Consider the following 21,612-nt stretch of genomic DNA (forward strand, 5'->3'; position numbering starts at 1 on the left):
AATAATATTAATTTTTTTGCATGTCTGTAGATCTATTCTTTTTAACTCTTCAATTTTGAATACTCTCTCAGATTAATCTTCTTGCTTCAGTAAATAATACAATATACTATGCACGTAGGTATTTATGTATTTTTTAATGTAGAAGTAGCTAAAGTCTATTCCCAATGCTTAAATATTGAATTAAAAGAAATATGAAATGTTCAACTTGTATGTATATTTGGTCGAAAAAATTTAATAATACCGTATTTTTGGAAAGACAGATAATCTTAACTTATGTGACTAACCCATTTATAATTATTTAAATGACTTGTGAGCTTTTACTTAATTGTATTTTTGTTATCTAGGAAATTTCTGTGGTGGTCTTTCAACTCTAAAAGCATCAGAAATGGGCTGCGTTGCAATTCGAGAAGCATTGGATAGAGCCAAAGTTAAACCTGAAGAAGTATCTGAAGTTATTATTGGACAGGTATTTTCTTTTCTTCTACTGTATAATCAATTGAAGTAAGGCAGTTCATTGTTATTCATAGAACTTATTTCTTTCATTCATCATTTTTCATTATGAAATGACATCCAACACTTCCATTATCTTTTAATTTGTCACAATCTGCAAACTAGAATGGAGCAATGGACTCCTCTGAATTGAAGATGAAAAACTTATCAATATTCCACTAACTTGCCCATATTACTGGCTGTCTACTTCGAATCTGTAAAAATGATAAAAATATGAAACTTGGAAGTTTTTAAAGCTTTAATCCTTGATTTGAATGATAAATAAATTTTTCCCTCCTTTTTCAGTCATTCACTAGAAAAGGCTACTTGAATTTCTATGACTGAATCGTTTAGTAGGCTCCTTAACAACCCAGAGTTTTTCAAATTTATTCAAAAATAAACGTTTAGGTAGAATCCAAGCAGCTCTACCGTCTAACGACGAACCAAGTTGGGAAATATTTCTTGGACTCTATGCTGACCAATACAATAATTAAACTTGAAGGCTGTTCACAAAGCTCTCATAATCGCCGTAAAATACCAGTTTTTTACTGTTTTGTAATCCCACGACCTTCAAAAACTGAAAGCAAGATAGCAGGTAGGTACTGACCTAGATACTTGAACTTTCACTCACATCTTCAGCTATGGAAAGTGAAAGTGAGAAGAGAGAGAAGGAGAAACTGGTTTCTCAACAATTCAAATATGACTTTATTTCAAAGTCATACTTTGACTAAGTTTATCTATGTAAATATTAATAGTATTAAACAGGCGACCATAATTTTCTTATCTAATGAAATCTTAAAGATTTATGTAATAACTATAAATATCAGCAACTCTATTTTTTTTAATTTACTTAATCCCAGATACTCATCAATATTCATCTATGAAAATATAGAAGCAAGCAGGATTCTTCCCAGTAATTACTTCTACAACATAGTAATACAATGATTCAAGATACATTATGTAAGTATATATTCTTGAATATAACAGTAGTGTGCCCCTTATTTGGTATAGAATTTCCCTGTCTTATTCATGAGTCTGATTTTATTATTCAGGACTAACTTGATATGACTGTAATAAATTAATATTTATAATCTTTGCCTCACCATTGGTTAATGAACCTGACAGGTAATAATTTATAGTCGTAGAAGATTCATTGTTTCCTTTACTAATCACTAACTTGATGTGCTAAAATAGTGCTGTAATTGGTCTCTTATCAAGAGCAATCAATGACTCCGTTGAAAACATTTTCATTCATTTCAAGTATTGAAGAAAGCTTCTATTACCTGAAATCGATACATTATTTGAATCCTAGAAGTGCTTAGTGCTTGCTCTTACGCAATGTAAAAGCGATTCAATAAAATAAAAAAGTGCAACATCTGTAATAGAACCCGAGAACATGTGTGAACAGTGATCTGGAACGCTCACAATTGGTCTAACAACAAGTGATAATATAAATCATATATCACGTGTTATATATTACATGAATATAATATCTATGTAACTAGGTTCGCAGTCGTTTCCAAATAGGCTACAGGTTCTATATTCATTTTAATATATCAATTTATTGATGAAATTTTACACATTCATTGAAATGATTGACGGAGGAACAACAGTCATTGTCCAATGCTGTGACTCTCCCGAATTTTGATACTCATACTGGTCCAATAAGTTTAAGTTATGAGTTGATAAGTACTGTATCCTAGACTAGATTATAGATAATCAGATTATTGTAGCCTATTATAGTCTACAGTAATAATTATATTGATTATATATTTGTGGGATGGCTATTGAAAGTGAAAATTGATGAAAAAAGGAGAGCTGGTTGAAATATTGAATGAAAATTAGTTCAGTGAATGCCTAAAAACAAATCCAGAAAGTTCATTTATTCTATAAATAAACACTCATAAGGCTTTAATCATAATCATACTATGCAGATTCAAATTCTTCAAGTACGACTTTTAATATTATGCCTGTAATAAAACTCAATGAAGTTCTTGAACAATAATTGAATTATTTGCTGATCAACTATTCAGTGATTGAAAAGTCTCGGAGAGTGTTATGTGGATTGCGGAAGTATTTAGTCTTTAGTGTATTTAATTCATCGTCCTTTCATTGTGGCACACCAATTGAAATCGTTCCAATCTGTTCCGTTCAAACGAATCTGAATGATTTCACGAAAAGATTAGCTTAGGATGAGATGATAATTTGAAACATAACACAGAAGAAACGTCATAGGTCATTCAGAAATTATAAAAATACTCAACTTGGTAATTTGACAGTGCAGTGTAACTAGGGCAGGCTAACACGAATATTGGTTGACATCACAAAACTATGAAGTTGGATGTGGGCAAATTGTGTATACATGTATGAAGACTTATTTCTTACAGTTTGTTGACATAAAAATATACGAATAAGTATTCAATTTACCTGTAAAATTCGGCAGCCCAGCCTTCACGTCTTGCTCAGCCATTTTTGCACCAACTTGGATGTTCTTATTATTCTTCTTTTCCTTCACTTGCTGGCCAGTTCGGTTGCCGAACTGCATTGTGGGTCTCCGACGTTTCCTGCGAGCTGTGACGTCAACATCACCAGATCAGTACCACAGAAATTTCAGTTGTCTGCTGTACGTTGAATTGAAAACTTCTTTATAAAGTACAGTGATCGGCATCTAATTACAAAAATGAGGGATTCAGAAGTTTATATTGTTTCAGCCGTAAGGACACCCATAGGTAATTCACCCTGTTATCTATTAATAAGAAAATAAATGAACTTGAGAGTCTTACATCATAAGATTCGTAACTTAATGTAGGATTCATTTTCAAATTGAAACACAGGTCATCAAAACTGCTCAGGAAATTTGAATAATTACTATTTTTAAATTTTCATCATGTGAACTATGATAAATTGTGTAGGTGTATATATCGCATGTCATAGTCTCCTATTTTGATGGTTGAAAAAAATTGTTATCACTGTAATCAAAAACATAACCTATACTTTTCAAAGGAAATTATTGTCAAAGGCTTTATCAATGGTTTGCTCAAGATTAACGCAATTTCCTTTATCAACTATATTTTATTAAAGAGTGTAACAAGTTTTTGAAGAGTGCTATTGCACAATGCTTCTTTCTACTATACCATAATAATTAAGATTACTATTGATCTATTATACCATTATACTGTGGGAATATTACAATTTCTCTTGTGAGAAGAGTGAAAAATCTCTAATAATATTAATTTTTTTGCATGTCTGAAGATCTATTCTTTATAACTCTTCAATTTTGAATACTCTCTTAGATTAATCTTCTTGCTTCAGTAAATAATACAATATACTATGCACGTAGGTATTTATGTATTTTTTAATGTAGAAGTAGCTAAAGTCTATTCCCAATGCTTAAATATTGAATTAAAAGAAATATGAAATGTTCAACTTGTATGTATATTTGGTCGAAAAAATTCAATAATACCGTATTTTTGGAAAGACAGATAATCTTAACTTATGTGACTAACCCATTTATAATTATTTAAATGACTTGTGAGCTTTTACTTAATTGTATTTTTGTTATCTAGGAAATTTCTGTGGTGGTCTTTCAACTCTAAAAGCATCAGAAATGGGCTGCGTTGCAATTCGAGAAGCATTGGATAGAGCCAAAGTTAAACCTGAAGAAGTATCTGAAGTTATTATTGGACAGGTATTTTCTTTTCTTCTACTGTATAATCAATTGAAGTAAGGCAGTTCATTGTTATTCATAGAACTTATTTCTTTCATTCATCATTTTTCATTATGAAATGACATCCAACACTTCCATTATCTTTTTAATTTGTCACAATCTGCAAACTAGAATGGAGCAATTGACTTCTCTGAATTGAAGATGAAAAACTTATCAATATTCCACTAACTTGCCCATATTACTGGCTGTCTACTTCGAATCTGTAAAAATGATAAAAATATGAAACTTGGAAGTTTTTAATCCTTAATTTGAATGATAAATAGATTTTTTCCCTCCTTTTTCAGTCATTCACTAGAAAAGGCTACTTGAATTTCTATGACTGAATCGTTTAGTAGGCTCCTTAACAACCCAGAGTTTTTCAAATTTATTCAAAAATGAACGTTTAGGTAGAATCCAAGCAGCTCTACCGTCTACCGACGAACCAAGTTGGGAAATATTTCTTGGACTCTATGCTGACCAATACAATAATTAAACTTGAAGGCTGTTCACAAAGCTCTCATAATCGCCGTAAAATACCAGTTTTTTACTGTTTTGTAATCCCACGACCTTCAAAAACTGAAAGCAAGATAGCAGGTAGGTACTGACCTAGATACTTGAACTTTCACTCACATCTTCAGCTATGGAAAGTGAAAGTGAGAAGAGAGAGAAGGAGAAACTGGTTTCTCAACAATTCAAATATTATTTTATTCCGAAGTCATACTTTGACTAAGTTTATCAATGTAAATATTAACAGTATTAAACAGGAGACCATCATTTTCTTATCTAATGAAATCTTAAAGATTTATGTAATAACTATAAATATCAGCAACTCTATTTTTTTAATTTACTTAATCCCAGATGCTCATCAATATTCATCTATGAAAATATAGAAGCAAGCAGGATTCTTCCCAGTAATTACTTCTACAACATAGTAATACAATGATTCAAGATACATTATGTAAGTATATATTCTTGAATATAACAGTAGTGTGCCCCTTATTTGGTATAAAATTTCCCTTAGCTGTCTTATTCATGATTCTCAGTTTATTATTCAGGACCAACTTGATATGACTGTAGTAAATTAATATTTATAATCTTTGCCTCGCCATTGGTTAATGAACCTGACAGGTAATAATTTATAGTCGTAGAAGATTCATTGTTTCCTTTACTAATCACTAACTTGATGTGCTAAAATAGTGCTGTAATTGGTCTCTTATCAAGAGCAATCAATGACTCCGTTGAAAACATTTTCATTCATTTCAAGTATTGAAGAAAGCTTCTATTACCTGAAATCGATACATTATTTGAATCCTAGAAGTGCTTAGTGCTTGCTCTTACGCAATGTAAAAGCGATTCAATAAAATAAAAAAGTGCAACATCTGTAATAGAACCCGAGAACATGTGTGAACAGTGATCTGGAACGCTCACAATTTATTGGTCTAACAACAAGTGATAATATAAATCATAATATCACGTGTTATATATTACATGAATATAATATCTATGTAACTAGGTTCGCAGTCGTTTCCAAATAGGCTACAGGTTCTATATTCATTTTAATATATCAATTTATTGATGAAATTTCACACATTCATTGAAATGATTGACGGAGGAACAACAGTCATTGTCCAAAGCTGTGACTCTCCCGAATTTGGTACTCATACTGGTCCAATAAGTTCAATTTATGAGTTGATAAGTACTGTATCCTAGACTAGATTATAGATAATCAGATTATTGTAGCCTATTATAGTCTACAGTAATAATTATATTGATTATATATTTGTGGGATGGCTGTTCAAAGTGAAAATTGATGAGAAAAGGAGAGCTTGTTGAAATATTGAATGAAAATTAGTTCAGTGAATGCCTGAAAAAAAAATCCAGAAAGTTTATTTATTCTATAAATAAACACTCATAAGGCTTTAATCATAATCATACTATGCAGATTCAAATTCTTCAAGTACGACTTTTAATATTATGCCTGTAATATAACTCAATGAAGTTCTTGAACAATAATTGAATTATTTGCTGATCAACTATTCAGTGATTGAAAAGTCTCGGAGAGTGTTATGTGGATTGCGGAAGTATTTAGTCTTTAGTGTATTTAATTCATCGTCCTTTCATTGTGGCACACCAATTGAATTCTTTCCAATCAGTTCCTATGTTTAGGATTTTCCTTCAATGCCACTGCGATATTTCAAATGTCATGGATAAAAAATACAACCGGTATTTCTTCAGATTGGAATATTACTACTGGTTTTTGCACTCATGCTTTATTCGCTTGATGGTGAGAAACATAGAGCATCCAAATACATTGAATCTAAATGAATGTAAATTTTATGAAAACTAAAAAACTTAACCATATTTTAAAAGAGAATTACTTTTGTTTGTAATTTGTAATTCCTGTTTGTAATTAAGTAAGCACGATTCAAAACGAGTGCATTCTAGTGATCATCATTAACTCTTTCAACTAATTGTTTTTTTTCATTTATCCATGTTTTTAGTGAACGTTTTCATAATCTTGTATGTATTTTCAGGCGTTAACTGCAGGGCAGGGCCAAAATCCAGCTAGGCAGGCAGCTGTTGATGCTGGAATCCCATTTTCTGTTCCTTCTCATCTCATAAATATGCTCTGTGGTTCTGGAATGAAGTGAGTATACTTACTCTATATTTACAGATAACTTATCAATTTCTTAACTCTCGTTCCAATGCCATCAAAATTATGGAAATACTTTAGTGGAAATATTCCAGTAAAGTTTGGCTTGATCTGCATAGTATAATTTTAATAAGAGCCCCGTGATTCTGTGAGGAGGATTTTAGGACTTTTCATACACTATTTTGTTGTTTTAAGCTGGATTCGCACACAACAGTGACAGTGAACAGTGAAAATAACATTCCCATGAGTTGTTTCTACTGTACTATTCCCATTCAGTGAGTATGAACTTATCGGAATTATATTTTCACTGTTCACTGTTGTGTGCGAATGCAGCTCAAAACACCGACATGCAGTAATATAAATTATTCATTATTCACTAAATAAACATTTTAGTTTACTTACTGGAGTACTTTTGGATGTCAGGCACCCATTTTCAATAGTGGCGATCGGTCGGCTGGATGTCCTCTTGGTTAGGAAACCATCATCTTTAATTCTGCTAGACATGTTCATGAGATTGTATGATATGATATTTGTTTATGAAGTCTAAATATAATTCTATCTTGTAAGTCGATCATGTTCTGTTCATTTGAAAAAAGCCAGTTTCTGTTAAATCACTCTTGTTTATGTAAAATATCATTTGTTCTCATGGCAGGGAAATGTTTGTTCACACATTGTCAGATAAATGCTTCAACACTCTCATAAGAATAGTTGGCATTCTTTTCTGCCCAGCCTATCATAGACTTATTGAAAACTAGGTCTTTAGCACCTAGATAACAGCCACCTTGTACATTTCAGAAGAGTAGATTTTTCAAGGCTAAATACTTGCATGTAGCTGCAACACCTGGAAGAAGAGTTCCTAGGAATTTAGTTATAGATAGGAATGAAAAAGAGGAGGTAGCATCATTCAAGTATCTCGGGGCAACACTGAATAAGAAAAACGAAATGAGTGAGACCATCTGTGAAAGGATCCAAGCTGGAAATAGAGCATTTTACGCGAATGCAAGCCTATTCAGGAGCCGTCTGATTAGCAGAGAGGCGAAAGTAAAATTATACCTCAGCTTAGTACGCCCTGTAGTGACCTATGGCTCGGAGACATGGACAATGACAGAGAAAGATGAAAACAAATTCCATGTCCTAGAAAGAAGAGTACTCCAAAAAAATATGGCTCAGGGTACGACAGGGTTAGAATGGCGAATCCGTTCCAAGAAGGAATTGGAAGACCTGAGGGAAGGACATATGCATGGTTCGATTTATAAATGCTCAAAGAATCAGGTGGTTGGGTCATGTGGAAAGGATGACTGCGGGCAGAATTCCTAAAATTGTGATTCGGGAAAGGCTTTACAATAGGAGACACAGGAAAAGATGGCTGGATGAGGTGCTGAATGATGTGAGGAGTTTGGGAGTGAGGGGATGGAGAAGCATAGTCAACGATAGAGATGCGTGGAGGTTAATAGTTGCGGAGGCCAAGGCTCACCATGGGCTGTAGCGCCATACAAGAATAACATTTTTCAAGGATATATTTTTGGATAGATTAGTTGAAATCAAGTCTTTAGGGCTGTTACCGTAGTACCTTATACCCTCTTCATCCATTACCCACACTTGTGGGATCAATGGCGTCATGTCACAATAAAAGTAAAATAACAAAAACACTAATTTATCAAGATAACTCACACTTAGTTAACATCTAAGGCATTGCTCTTTGACTTAATGGCAAATTAGCCATATAGGATTTGAGACAGGTCGTCGTTTAAAACTTCCTGGACATCATAATCAGCCCTGGTTCTCAAAACTGGTTACAACCCTCTAGAACTCGCTGAGATCCAACTGCTTCAGTCCTGCAGGCAGCCTGTTGAAGTAGCCTAGTGCTGCTCTCCTATAGCATACCCGCGATATCGGCAGTCGCACCCTGGGGATGTCAAACAGCTCTTGATGTCTAGTGTTGTAGTGATGTACATTTCAAAAGAGTAGACTTTTCTAAGTTTTTTTTTCACTTTTTGTGTAGTTGAGAAGTTGATATTGTGGTAATTATTCATATTGAATGAAAAAGACTAAGAAATTGTCAAAAAACCACTGATTTTTTGATAATTAGAAAGACCGGTTTCGGTTATAAAAAAATAACCGAAACCGGTCTTTCTAATAATCAATAAATCAGTGGTTTTTTGACAATTTCTTAGTCTTTTTCATTCAATATTTATTTATTTTGTGGACAGATCGATAGTGTCAGGATGTCAGTCAATCAAGACGGGGGATGCGGACATAGTGGTGTGTGGCGGCCAGGAGTCGATGAGTCAGGCGCCACACATTGTGCAGATGCGGTCAGGTCTCAAAATGGGCAACACCGAAATTGTCGACACCATGCTCCGGGATGGCCTGACAGACGCCTTCACCAACATCCATATGGGAATCACAGGTTCGTTACTAACTCACATTAAACTTACTGTTTTAATGTTTTACACAAGTAAATGAAGTCTATTATTCAGGTAGATAAACAATTTTGTTCACTTACTGACTGGAGCTGCCGTTCGAAAGCACTCTAGTCAGTAAGAAGAGAAGATTGTTTATCAACTTGACTGCATGTCGTTGTATAAAACATTTTAACAGTGTGTTAATACATCGCAGTTCGGAATGGATCAAGATACCATTAATTATCTCGAATTGAACTGTGCAAGAATGCTTGCTGAATGAAGTCTTACCTAAATTATTGTAGAAGTAATTTTTTCAAATATTGGAAATTTTTAGATTCATTTCACACATTTTTGCAGTGTAGTATCTTTGTGTCTTTTGTAGTATCTAGATACATATCACAAGAATGAGATATAATCAATTTACTGATGACTGCTGAAAAAAAAAACAATTTTTTCAAGAATTATTCGAAAAAGAAAATATTACAAAGGGAAAATGGAAACCTAATGAACACGAGGGAGAATAAATTACTGATGAAGATCTGTTATGTAAGAGAGTCATATTTTTCCAAAAATACAGATAATCCTGTATCCAGTGGGAAATGTTGCTGGCTCCTCTAATAATAAGCTAAGGTTTATAATATTTCAGGAAATAACCTCATATCTTTTGAATAAAAATTAATCCTTACTAGGAACTTGATTCAACTAATCCTAAGAGTCAATATTATAAAATTATTCTGCAACACTTTAGGCTTGTTTTTCTTTCTTCAATATTGTATTAATTGAATTAAATGGATGAGTAGGTGAAACTGCAGATTTGGAGTAGCATTCAATTGCGGAGAGCCTCCTATCATTGTTTATAGTGTAGGTAAATATATAATATTGCATGTATTGTTTCAATAAAATAATGACTAGCACTGGAATATGTATTGATGTTGTGGAACTTCTTCATAATGAAGATGAAGATAAATATGTTGGTTTCAACGCGAAACTGCAGTCCTGCCATTAATATAAAACTGAAGTTGACAAACTGTGTTTTTTTCAAATAGCAGTTATTCAATTATTTCTTCATTTTTTTCAGCTGAGAATGTTGCCAAGAAATATGAAATTAGCAGGGAAGAACAGGACAAGTATGCTGAAGAATCTCATATAAAGACAGTGTCTGCACAGGCATATGGCAGCTTTAAGAAGGAGCTAGTACCGATCACTGTAATTTGCAGAGGGGAGAAAAAGTCAATATCACAAGACGAATTTCCCAAACCAAACACGAATTTTGAATCACTCCAGAAACTAAAACCAGTTTTCATCAAGGTGAGTTGATTTATTATAAAATATGTATAGTATTTAATTCTATTTATTTTTTTACGGATTTAATTTAATTAAATTTTTTTATTCCCAACAATTAAATTGATTTTTACTTATTGGACTTTACACTGACTCAACCCTTATTACTATTCTAAACAGTCCTCCTCTCCTTATTCGATATGGTTTATTGCCAGGTTCTCAGTGGTTGAGGATAGAGAAAATGTGCTGAATTATATATACACAGTATGTAATGGGATAAATAAAACATTTATTCTCCATTACAAATACAAGCACCATTTTGAACCATTAGTGTAAACATTCTAATCTAGCCTTCCTCTTTAAGATTGAATAACTGTGTAAATTTCAGTTCGAATTTTCAATTTATAATATCATACTAAAGTATCTGGAATCAGACATACAAAGATAAGTACTCGTTAAATACTTTAATTGTATTGTTATCGAAGTAAAAATACTGTTATCTGTTGCGACAAGTGTATACAATTTACAATAACTATTAAACATCATAACAAAAAATGCTCTGAACACAGCTCTGTAAATTTTACAAAAATCATATTTATTATCAAATTTGTTTAATCTTTTTTGAAACAACCTGTAAAAATTCAAAAACTGAATAGTATGCCTCATCAAACACAAATATTGAAACTTTATACTTTATTATTATTCACCACAATCTAATTACGTGCATATATTAACTGCATCCTGTACCTCCTATATATAGGAAGTCCTTTTGCAACACTTATGCCCAGTTTCACTAAGCTTGGTCAAGAAATTTGAACATGCTCAAATCGCTTAAGAATCACAACAAGTGCAATGAACATATTATTTCTATGGCGATAGCTTCTATTGATATTTTCGGTGCACTCTTATAAAGCGAACACGGTTTGGCCATGTTCAAAAAATGTCTTGACCGAGCTTGGTGAAACCGGGCATCAATCTTGGAATGCAGCTGCTCCACAATGTTTCCACCCTATATGTGACTTACAATATCGCAGATGATTTTGTGATGATTTTGTTGGTGTATATTCTGTATAGGCCCTACAGTTATATTTGTTATATTGTACTAGTTATGAAACAAATGAATCGATTGTTTATAGATTTAGGAGAAAATCGGTTTCGGGGTAATCCTGTTGATCCTCTCCCAATCATTGACTTGATTTGAGAGACCTTGAAGATGGGGCGGCCATGGTGATGCTAATTAGTGGGGTTTCGCCAGGGTGCGCTTTTGTACGTATACTACTGTATGACTGTAGTCAGGAAAATAATGAATGAATGAATTTAATCAATTACTTGCTTAATGGATGGATTGTTTAATGAATGATTTGTTAAATGAATGAATTGTTCAATGAATGACTTGTTTAGGGTGGTGGAGGCACAGTGACGGCAGGCAACGCATCAGGCCTTAACGACGGAGCAGCGATGGTTGTGCTGATGAGTGCAGGAGTGGCGAGGGCGCGCTGTCTCAAGCCTCTGGCTCGCGTCGTCGCCTACGCTCAGGTCGGCTGCGACCCACAGTACATGGGCATCGGTCCTGTCCAGGCTGTCAACTCTGTTGTATGTATTCTATTCCATTCAATTCATTTATTTCTTATCCCTGAAATATGAGTCCTCGTGTTCATTTATTCATTTACAACAATATGGGAGCAAACGAGAAAATTCCAAAAATTGCTCCCCAATCAAAAAAAATACAATAATCACTATACAAGGAAATTGATAATTGAGAGAAGGAAAAAAAGGAAAAAACTATTCTATATTAGTGGAAGAAAAAAATGCTATGAGAAACTAAATATACTGAATACTAGAGACTATACTATATACTAGAAACCATATAGTATATGGTATATTGTATTACAATATGAGAAAATAATAAGAGAGGAATCAAGAAATAACAAATAACATTTGAATGATAATAGAGCTAAGAATAAAAAGAAGTCAACTATAGTGAGGTCCACGTTATAATGGCAGTGTACGATTGACAAAACTGTTGCTGTCCTTCACTATCATACAAAAAAAAAGATAGCGCTATCTCTCTCTAGCTTTACAATGTTGTCTGTTGGCCAGAAATATTTTATTCCACTTTTGACAGTGACTGTACGAAAGTTGAAATTGAAATTTATTCTTCCAAAAAATACATTAAATTATAATATATTACAATGTATAACTGAAAATAGTGGAAAAATATTGCTTTAAACAACCCCTGAGTTACTACAGTGTGGGGTCGTTCATGTTCCATATGCATTTTTTATTCTCTTGAATAGTATGGTTACAGTGTTAAACAAATATAAGAATTAAACAAAAATAAAACAGCAGAGCTCTGCATGAATAGAAACGTAAATATAAACTATAAATATAATGCCTTCAATATGAATAGTAAATATGATCAGATCCAGTACTAGAAACTATCAAGTTAAAATCTGAACAATAATGAGAGAGAATGCTAAGTAAAACTGTAATTAGATAAAGCTATGGAATATAAGAAATAAATTTAGCTGAATTGAACTCTTGAACTTAAATAATGCAATCTGGTAATTTGAGCGCGTTGAAATGCCATACATACATAATAAAATTACTAAATTAATCTACTGAGATAACATTTATTGAAACAATGTTTCCACTTCATTCCTCTCTAATAACCAACTCTTGGTCAAGTGTCTGAATCTATTCAATGTAATGCATCCTTTATTTCACTAGGCAAAAGGTTGAAAATACGAGGAGCGACATATAGAAAGAATCTCCTGAATTTTTCCTTTCTTGGACGAGGCGGAATAAAGTACCCTCCTGTACGTAGCATTGGGTGACGTACTTCATAGATGAATTCATTGAGATCTTGGCCGCTTTCTTTGTAAAATAGTTCTAGCACTTTGTGAAAATATAAATACCTTAATGGTAAGATATTTCTATCTCTAAATAGAATGAGGGAATGATGTCGAGCTGGTTTCCTACTTATCACTCTCATTATGAATTTCTGGCCTACTACTAAGGGATTGAGTGTTGTTATGTAAGCCCCTCCCCACATTGTAATGCCATACTGTAGCCTGCTCTCTACAAGTGCATGATACAACATGGTTAAAACATGGTCAGGACAAAGATTTCTAAAAAAGTAAAATTTCCTGCTTGCTATAACTAATTGTTTTTTTAGATTCTGTATATGTTCGTTCCAGTTCAATTGCGAGTCCAATGTTAATCCCAAGTATTTAAGGGATTTTGCTTCAGTGATTAGTCTGCAGTCACAGTTATCCCTATTATCACAATCTGGGCTATGGAATGGTAGACAGAGAGGAATTGGTTGCGGCCGCAGATCAATCCTGAGTATTTTTGATTTATCGATATTTAGTTGTAAATAGTTGTAACGGAGCCAAATATTGATTAGTTTTAGGTCTTCAAGTATATATGTTTGTAGTTGTGGTTCTGAATCTGTGGTGTAGCATAGAGCAGTATCATCGGCATAAGAAGTGAGAGTGCCTTTGAAGTTACCATTGCAAAGGTCATTGATATAAACAAGAAAAAGTTCACTTGATAGAGCTGACCCTTGAGGCACGCCATTTTTTATGATAGCTGAATTACTCAAGGAACCCCCCACATTAACTCGCTGAGAACGTCCCGATAGAAAGCTCTCAAACCAGCTATTACATACACCCCTTACGCCTGCATCATACAGTTTTCTCAGTAACTTTCTATGATTGACACAGTCGAAAGCTTTCCTGATGTCAAGGAATAAACCTGCGACTTTTTTACTCTCGTTCACACCAATATAAAATTTAGAAATCACCCTTTTCATAGCATCTTCCGTTTTAAACCCAGCCCTGAACCCAAATTGGTTGTTGCTATAAAATTTAATAGATTTAAGATAATTCTGTAATCTGTTCTTGACTATTTTTTCTAAAATTTTTGAAAAGACAAATAATAAAGCTATGGGTCTGTAATTATTCATTAATTTTTTGTCTCCTCCTTTAAATATGGTTATTATAACACTCTTTTTGAGTTGACACGGATATGTCCCTGTTAAAAAACTCAAATTGTATATATAAGATAGAATTTTTGAGAGAGGTTCTTTTGCAGCTTTAATTATTGATGTTGTAATCCCATCTTTACCCGGCGATTTTCTACTTTTAAATCCATTAATTATTTTCTGTATCTCAGATGGAGATGTCGGCGTAAAGAATAGGGAAGATCTGGGTCGGTTTTCAGTGAATGTATTGTTATATATGATGTAATCAGCTTCGGATGTAGTAGAATTATGATCTGAGACTAAATTTGTGAAAAAGTTATTGAATTCATTAGCTATCTCTGCTTTATCTGTAATAGTTTCACCTCTAGCATTTGTTATTTGCTTAATATCGGTGGTCTTCTTCCTCATACCGATAAGAGAGTCGACGATACGCCAGCTCTCCCTCGTATTGTTTTTCAGTTTGTGATAGGTATCGAGATAAAATTTCTCTTTCGTTTCAATGATCTCTTTCTTTAAGATGTTACGCAAAGTATTGTATTCTAATTTTAAATTTTCATTTCTGGGATCCTTGAAAAATTTTTTAGCTAGAGCATTTTTCTTTTGAATTTTCCTGAATAAATTGTGATTCATACAAGCCTTTCGAAATTTAACCCTATTAGATAATCTTGTTTCGTCTTTCGAAGATTTATCCATACATTCTTTTAATTTGTTAATGAAATAATTAAAAGCTATATCCATGCTGGTGCATCTATAAATATCAGACCAGTCACAGTTCATAACTAACTTCGCAAATTTATTTTCATCAATTTTTTTATAATGTATGGTGTTCGAAGTAGTATTTTCTAAAATATCAGTGAATAATTCTAACATAGAGTGATCTGATATGTCATTATGACAGACTACTCCTTTAAAATTCATTATGTTTTATATTCTGGAGCTTGCACGAATGAATAAATGATCCAAACAAGATGATGACCTGTCTGTTATTCTTGTGGGCTCGTTTATGTATGAATCAAAACCTTGACTATTCAAAATGTATTTATATCTATCCACTACAGCAGCGGGACTTGTTTATTTATTTATTTTATTTATTTATTTATTAGAACAGTCACAAACACGATATTTGGAAAGAGAAACAGGCAATTGCCCAAAACTTCTTCAATTCCTTGATTTTGGCACATAAATAGTCCAAAGTGAGGTTAAGTTTAAAATTTCTGTTTTCACCAAAGATTAACACTCTGAGAATACGTATTCGAGATATGACTGATGAATTTTGAATTTCGAAGGGTTGATAAGAGCCGGAAATAACACTAAACAATCCGAAAGTTTCAATAATATTGAAATAAACTTGAAAAAAACTTGTTAAATCTATGTTCATATCTCCAATGATGATAACGAATTCATTTTCTGTTTTGACTAAAGTGTCGCTCAGTTCGTTTAAAAAAGAGTCTATTTCAACTCCCGTAAATCTATAGAATGCCAAAAGACATATATCAAATTTTTTTATATTACAATGCAATTTAATTCCATCCGCCGAATTTAAGTTGAGCTTATCAAAATCTACTCTTAACTCTTTCTTGACATAAACAGCAACTCCCCCTGCTCTATAAGAATTGTTGCAGTTTGCATAACATATATAGCCATCTATTTTAAAAAAATCTATTTCATGATCATAAATCCAAATTTCGCTCAATACAACAACATATGGAAGTGAATCTAATAGGCTCAGTTCTAGTAATAATGAATCAAAATTTTCCCTCATACTCCTGATATTCAAGTGCAAACATAGAAAAGATTTATCACCGTCTTCCATTAAAAACTATCAAAATAGGTGGTAATTAAATTTAAAAAATGTAAGATAGATGCACAAAAACACATGTAGTATAAATAAATAAATGTATAGCGTTGAAAGCATGTAACTGAGATTTAAAAAAATTAAGAATATCATAGTCTTAAATTACAGTAAGTTCATGGAAAAATAAAAGAATAATAATAATAAAATAAAAAAAGAAATAGGGAAGATCTGGGTCGGTTTTCAGTGAATGTATTGTTATATATGATGTAATCAGCTTCGGATGTAGTAGAATTATGATCTGAGACTAAATTTGTGAAAAAGTTATTGAATTCATTAGCTTTCTCTGCTTTATCTGTAATAGTTTCACCTCTAGCATTTGTTATTTGCTTAATATCGGTGGTCTTCTTCCTCATACCGATAAGAGAGTCGACGATACGCCAGCTCTCCCTCGTATTGTTTTTCAGTTTGTGATAGGTATCGAGATAAAATTTCTCTTTCGTTTCAATGATCTCTTTCTTTAAGATGTTACGCAAAGTATTGTATTCTAATTTTAAATTTTCATTTCTGGGATCCTTGAAAAAATTTTTAGCTAGAGCATTTTTCTTTTGAATTTTCCTGAATAAATTGTGATTCATACAAACCTTTCGAAATTTAACCCTATTAGATAATCTTGTTTCGTCTTTCGAAGATTTATCCATACATTCTTTTAATTTGTTAATGAAATAATTAAAAGCTATATCCATGCTGGTGCATCTATAAATATCAGACCAGTCACAGTTCATAACTAACTTCGCAAATTTATTTTCATCAATTTTTTTGTAATGTATGGTGTTCGAAGTAGTATTTTCTAAAATATCAGTGGATAATTCTAACATAGAGTGATCTGATATGTCATTATGACAGACTACTCCTTTAAAATTCATTATGTTTTATATTCTGGAGCTTGCACGAATGAATAAATGATCCAAACAAGATGATGACCTGTCTGTTATTCTTGTGGGCTCGTTTATGTATGAATCAAAACCTTGACTATTCAAAATGTATTTATATCTATCCACTACAGCAGCGGGACTTGTTTATTTATTTATTTATTAGAACAGTCACAAACACGATATTTGGAAAGAGAAACAGGCAATTGCCCAAAACTTCTTCAATTCCTTGATTTTGGCACATAAATAGTCCAAAGTGAGGTTAAGTTTAAAATTTCTGTTTTCACCAAAGATTAACACTCTGAGAATACGTATTCGAGATATGACTGATGAATTTTGAATTTCGAAGGGTTGATAAGAGCCGGAAATAACACTAAACAATCCGAAAGTTTCAATAATATTGAAATAAACTTGAAAAAAACTTGTTAAATCTATGTTCATATCTCCAATGATGATAACGAATTCATTTTCTGTTTTGACTAAAGTGTCGCACAGTTCGTTTAAAAAAGAGTCTATTTCAACTCCCGTAAATCTATAGAATGCCAAAAGACATATATCAATTTTTTTATATTACAATGCAATTTAATTCCATCCGCCGAATTTAAGTTGAGCTTATCAAAATCTACTCTTAACTCTTTCTTGACATAAACAGCAACTCCCCCTGCTCTATAAGAATTGTTGCAGTTTGCATAACATATATAGCCATCTATTTTAAAAAAATCTATTTCATGATCATAAATTCAAATTTCGCTCAATACAACAACATATGGAAGTGAATCTAATAGGCTCAGTTCTAGTAATAATGAATCAAAATTTTCCCTCATACTCCTGATATTCAAGTGCAAACATAGAAAAGATTTATCACCGTCTTCCATTAAAAACTATCAAAATAGGTGGTAATTAAATTTAAAAAATGTAAGATAGATGCACAAAAACACATGTAGTATAAATAAATAAATGTATAGCGTTGAAAGCATGTAACTGAGATTTAAAAAAATTAAGAATATCATAGTCTTAAATTACAGTAAGTTCATGGAAAAATAAAAGAATAATAAAATAAAAAAAAGAAATAGGGAAAACCATTATTATTATTATTATTATTATTATTATTATTATTATTATTATTATTATATTATTATTATTATTATTATTATTATTATTATTATTATTATTAACAATATTTGTACTACTTGGACGTGTCAACTAACTTGTTCAAGTCCTGGACGGTCTCTATGACAATTACAGGTTGTCCATCCGTGCGCCTAGCTAGCACCTTGCCATTTCGCACCCACAAGTACTTGAAATTTCCCTCACCTTTAGCCTTTGTCGCAACGCTAGGAGACGTCTTCTTTCGGGACATAAGCTCTCGTTCAGGTAGATTGGAGAGATCTGCTGATGTCCAAGGTGTCGCGTAGAGAAGTCCCTCTTTATTCTTCTTTTTCGCAGCAGGGCCTCCTTGTCGAAACGCCTCACGAATTTGGCTATAATTGCAGGCGGTCTGTCTCTGTCTTTGGATGGAAGTCGGTGACAGTTGTCGATCAGCTTCTCGTCGATGGGATGATCCAACGCTTTGCTCACTGCTAACACCAGGCTTTTCACGTCCTCATTCGCTTCAGTTGGAATTCCTTGAATTTCGACACAGTTTACTCTCGAATATTGTTCTAAATCGCATACTTGTTTTTGAAGTTTAAGATTTTGGTTTTTTAATAATGTTATTTCTTCGTTTTGTTTGTCTATTTTTTTGTAAATATAAGTTCAATGTGCTGTCCTGTACCTCGATTTTTTTAATATGCTCTCAACATCGTTGTGGCAGAAATTGATGGATCCTCCTAGATCCTTCTCCAGTTGCTTCGATTGCTCCTCCATATCGCTGAGCTTTTTCATAATGGAAGACAGGGTAATCTCCTCCTCAGATGTTTTGATTGGTGAGTTGAGCACTACACTCTTCCTTCGTGCGTCAAGACAAGTAGGGCACTTCCACACGTTATCCGAATCTTTCAGAAACTTATGTCAGATTCCTTGATATTGACACTTACAATCAATAAGTAGACAAACAATCCGAAAGTTTCAATAATATTGAAATAAACTTGAAAAAAACTTGTTAAATCTATGTTCATATCTCCAATGATGATAACGAATTCATTTTCTGTTTTGACTAAAGTGTCGCTCAGTTTGTTTAAAAAAGAGTCTATTTCAACTCCCGTAAATCTATAGAATGCCAAAAGACATATATCAATTTTTTTATATTACAATGCAATTTAATTCCATCCGCCGAATTTAAGTTGAGCTTATCAAAATCTACTCTTAACTCTTTCTTGACATAAACAGCAACTCCCCCTGCTCTATAAGAATTGTTGCAGTTTGCATAACATATATAGCCATCTATTTAAAAAAAATCTATTTCATGATCATAAATCCAAATTTCGCTCAATACAACAACATATGGAAGTGAATCTAATAGGCTCAGTTCTAGTAATAATGAATCAAAATTTTCCCTCATACTCCTGATATTCAAGTGCAAACATAGAAAAGATTTATCACCGTCTTCCATTAAAAACTATCAAAATAGGTGGTAATTAAGTCCTGGACGGTCTCTATGACAATTACAGGTTGTCCATCCGTGCGCCTAGCTAGCACCTTGCCATTTCGCACCCACAAGTACTTGAAATTTCCCTCACCTTTAGCCTTTGTCGCAACGCTAGGAGACGTCTTCTTTCGGGACATAAGCTCTCGTTCAGGTAGATTGGAGAGATCTGCCGATGTCCAAGGTGTCGCGTAGAGAAGTCCTTCTTTATTCTTCTTTTTCGCAGCAGGGCCTCCTTGTCGAAACGCCTCACGAATTTGGCTATAATTGCAGGCGGTCTGTCTCTGTCTTTGGATGGAAGTCGGTGACAGTTGTCGATCAGCTTCTCGTCGATGGGATGATCCAACGCTTTGCTCACTGCTAACACCAGGCTTTTCACGTCCTCATTCGCTTCAGTTGGAATTCCTTGAATTTCGACACAGTTTACTCTCGAATATTGTTCTAAATCGCATACTTGTTTTTGAAGTTTAAGATTTTGGTTTTTTAATAATGCTATTTCTTCGTTTTGTTTGTCTATTTTTTGTAAATATAAGTTCAATTTGCTGTCCTGTACCTCAATTTTTTTTAATATGCTCTCAACATTGCTGTGGCAGAAATTGATGGATCCTCCTAGATCCTTCTCCAGTTGCTTCGATTGCTCCTCCATATCGCTGAGCTTTTTCATAATGGAAGACAGGGTAATCTCCTCCTCAGATGTTTTGATTGGTGAGTTGAGCACTACACTCTTCCTTCATGCGTCAAGACAAGTAGGGCACTTCCACACGTTTTATTTATTTGATAATTATTTGATAATTATTTTATTTATTAAATCATTCAGAATTACACAACTTACAGAAAAGTACCACAGGCTTATAAGCCCAAAACGGTTCCAATTCTAATTTATACAACAGTCCCAATAATGTAGCTAGGTTATGTGTCACTTAACATTCTTCAATTAAACACTCAATTTACAATTCAAAACACAAAAATCATTTTTAAATTAAAAAAAATACTTCTAAATTAAATTAAATCAATCACAATTAATTAGAAAATTCCAAACTTACATAGAGTAGCATATTAAGAGTATCATTCTTGATTTAGTAGACAAACAATCCTCAGCCGCCATGTTTTATTTTTATTTATAACAAAATGTTAAAGAAGAGGAGTCGTATAATTGATTTTAAATGTATTTTTGTATAAATGAAATTATTTTTAGATATTACCGTATAAGAAACACAAATATTATACTTTAAATGCAACTTTAAAAGTTAATAACTTTGAGACCATCCTAGATTTCGTCCATGCTTCAGTCTAACGGAATAGGTTAGGCCTAGACTGGTACCGGTATAAATAATATTGAAAGGTTATTTCAGAATTATTATCATTGAAATTATCTTATTATAAATAGGATTTATATTTTTCTATTATTTTTAAAAGAAATTGGAATAGAATACCTAGCGAATAACTTAATATCTGATCTCAGTTATGAAAGCAAAGTTTAGAATCGAATTATAAAAAATATATTTTATTGGTGAATTTAATTAATTTGACATGAAACCAATAATTCAATCAAAGGAATTAAAATTAATATCAGATCAAATTTAATGGGATGAATGGAATAACAGATGTGTACACTCAGTGGCAAAATGGAGTCAATTTGGCTACGTTGTTCTCGTATCTTCCTTCACTGCCATTATAACGTGGACCTCACTATACTTAATATGCTACTCTATGTAAGTCTAGCGTGGGAAAAATAGGTGTCTACATGAGGTGAAGCTGCGTGTTTGTGAGGCCCTGAAATTA

The 21,612-nt window shown here is 32.9% G+C and overlaps 1 protein-coding gene across 2 annotated transcripts in view; it reads left to right on the plus strand.

The window, feature by feature from the left end:
• LOC111059604 (acetyl-CoA acetyltransferase, cytosolic) overlaps positions 1-21,612 on the plus strand; it is a 39,023-nt gene that overhangs the window by 667 nt on the left and 16,744 nt on the right. Inside the window, exons 1-6 of one of the 2 annotated variants that reach the window (XM_022347249.2) lie at positions 2,770-3,218; positions 4,056-4,177; positions 6,730-6,842; positions 9,059-9,258; positions 10,332-10,561; positions 11,936-12,127. In XM_022347249.2, the coding sequence (XP_022202941.2) occupies positions 3,170-3,218; positions 4,056-4,177; positions 6,730-6,842; positions 9,059-9,258; positions 10,332-10,561; positions 11,936-12,127 (906 nt within the window). In that variant the 5' untranslated portion in view covers positions 2,770-3,169. Of the gene's footprint in view, positions 1-344; positions 467-2,769; positions 3,219-4,055; positions 4,178-6,729; positions 6,843-9,058; positions 9,259-10,331; positions 10,562-11,935; positions 12,128-21,612 lie in introns of those variants that run through there. The other variant, XM_039433003.1, reaches the window with a different exon arrangement.

Source organism: Nilaparvata lugens, chromosome 7 (genome assembly GCF_014356525.2).
Source record: "Nilaparvata lugens isolate BPH chromosome 7, ASM1435652v1, whole genome shotgun sequence".
Lineage (NCBI taxonomy): Eukaryota > Metazoa > Arthropoda > Insecta > Hemiptera > Delphacidae > Nilaparvata > Nilaparvata lugens.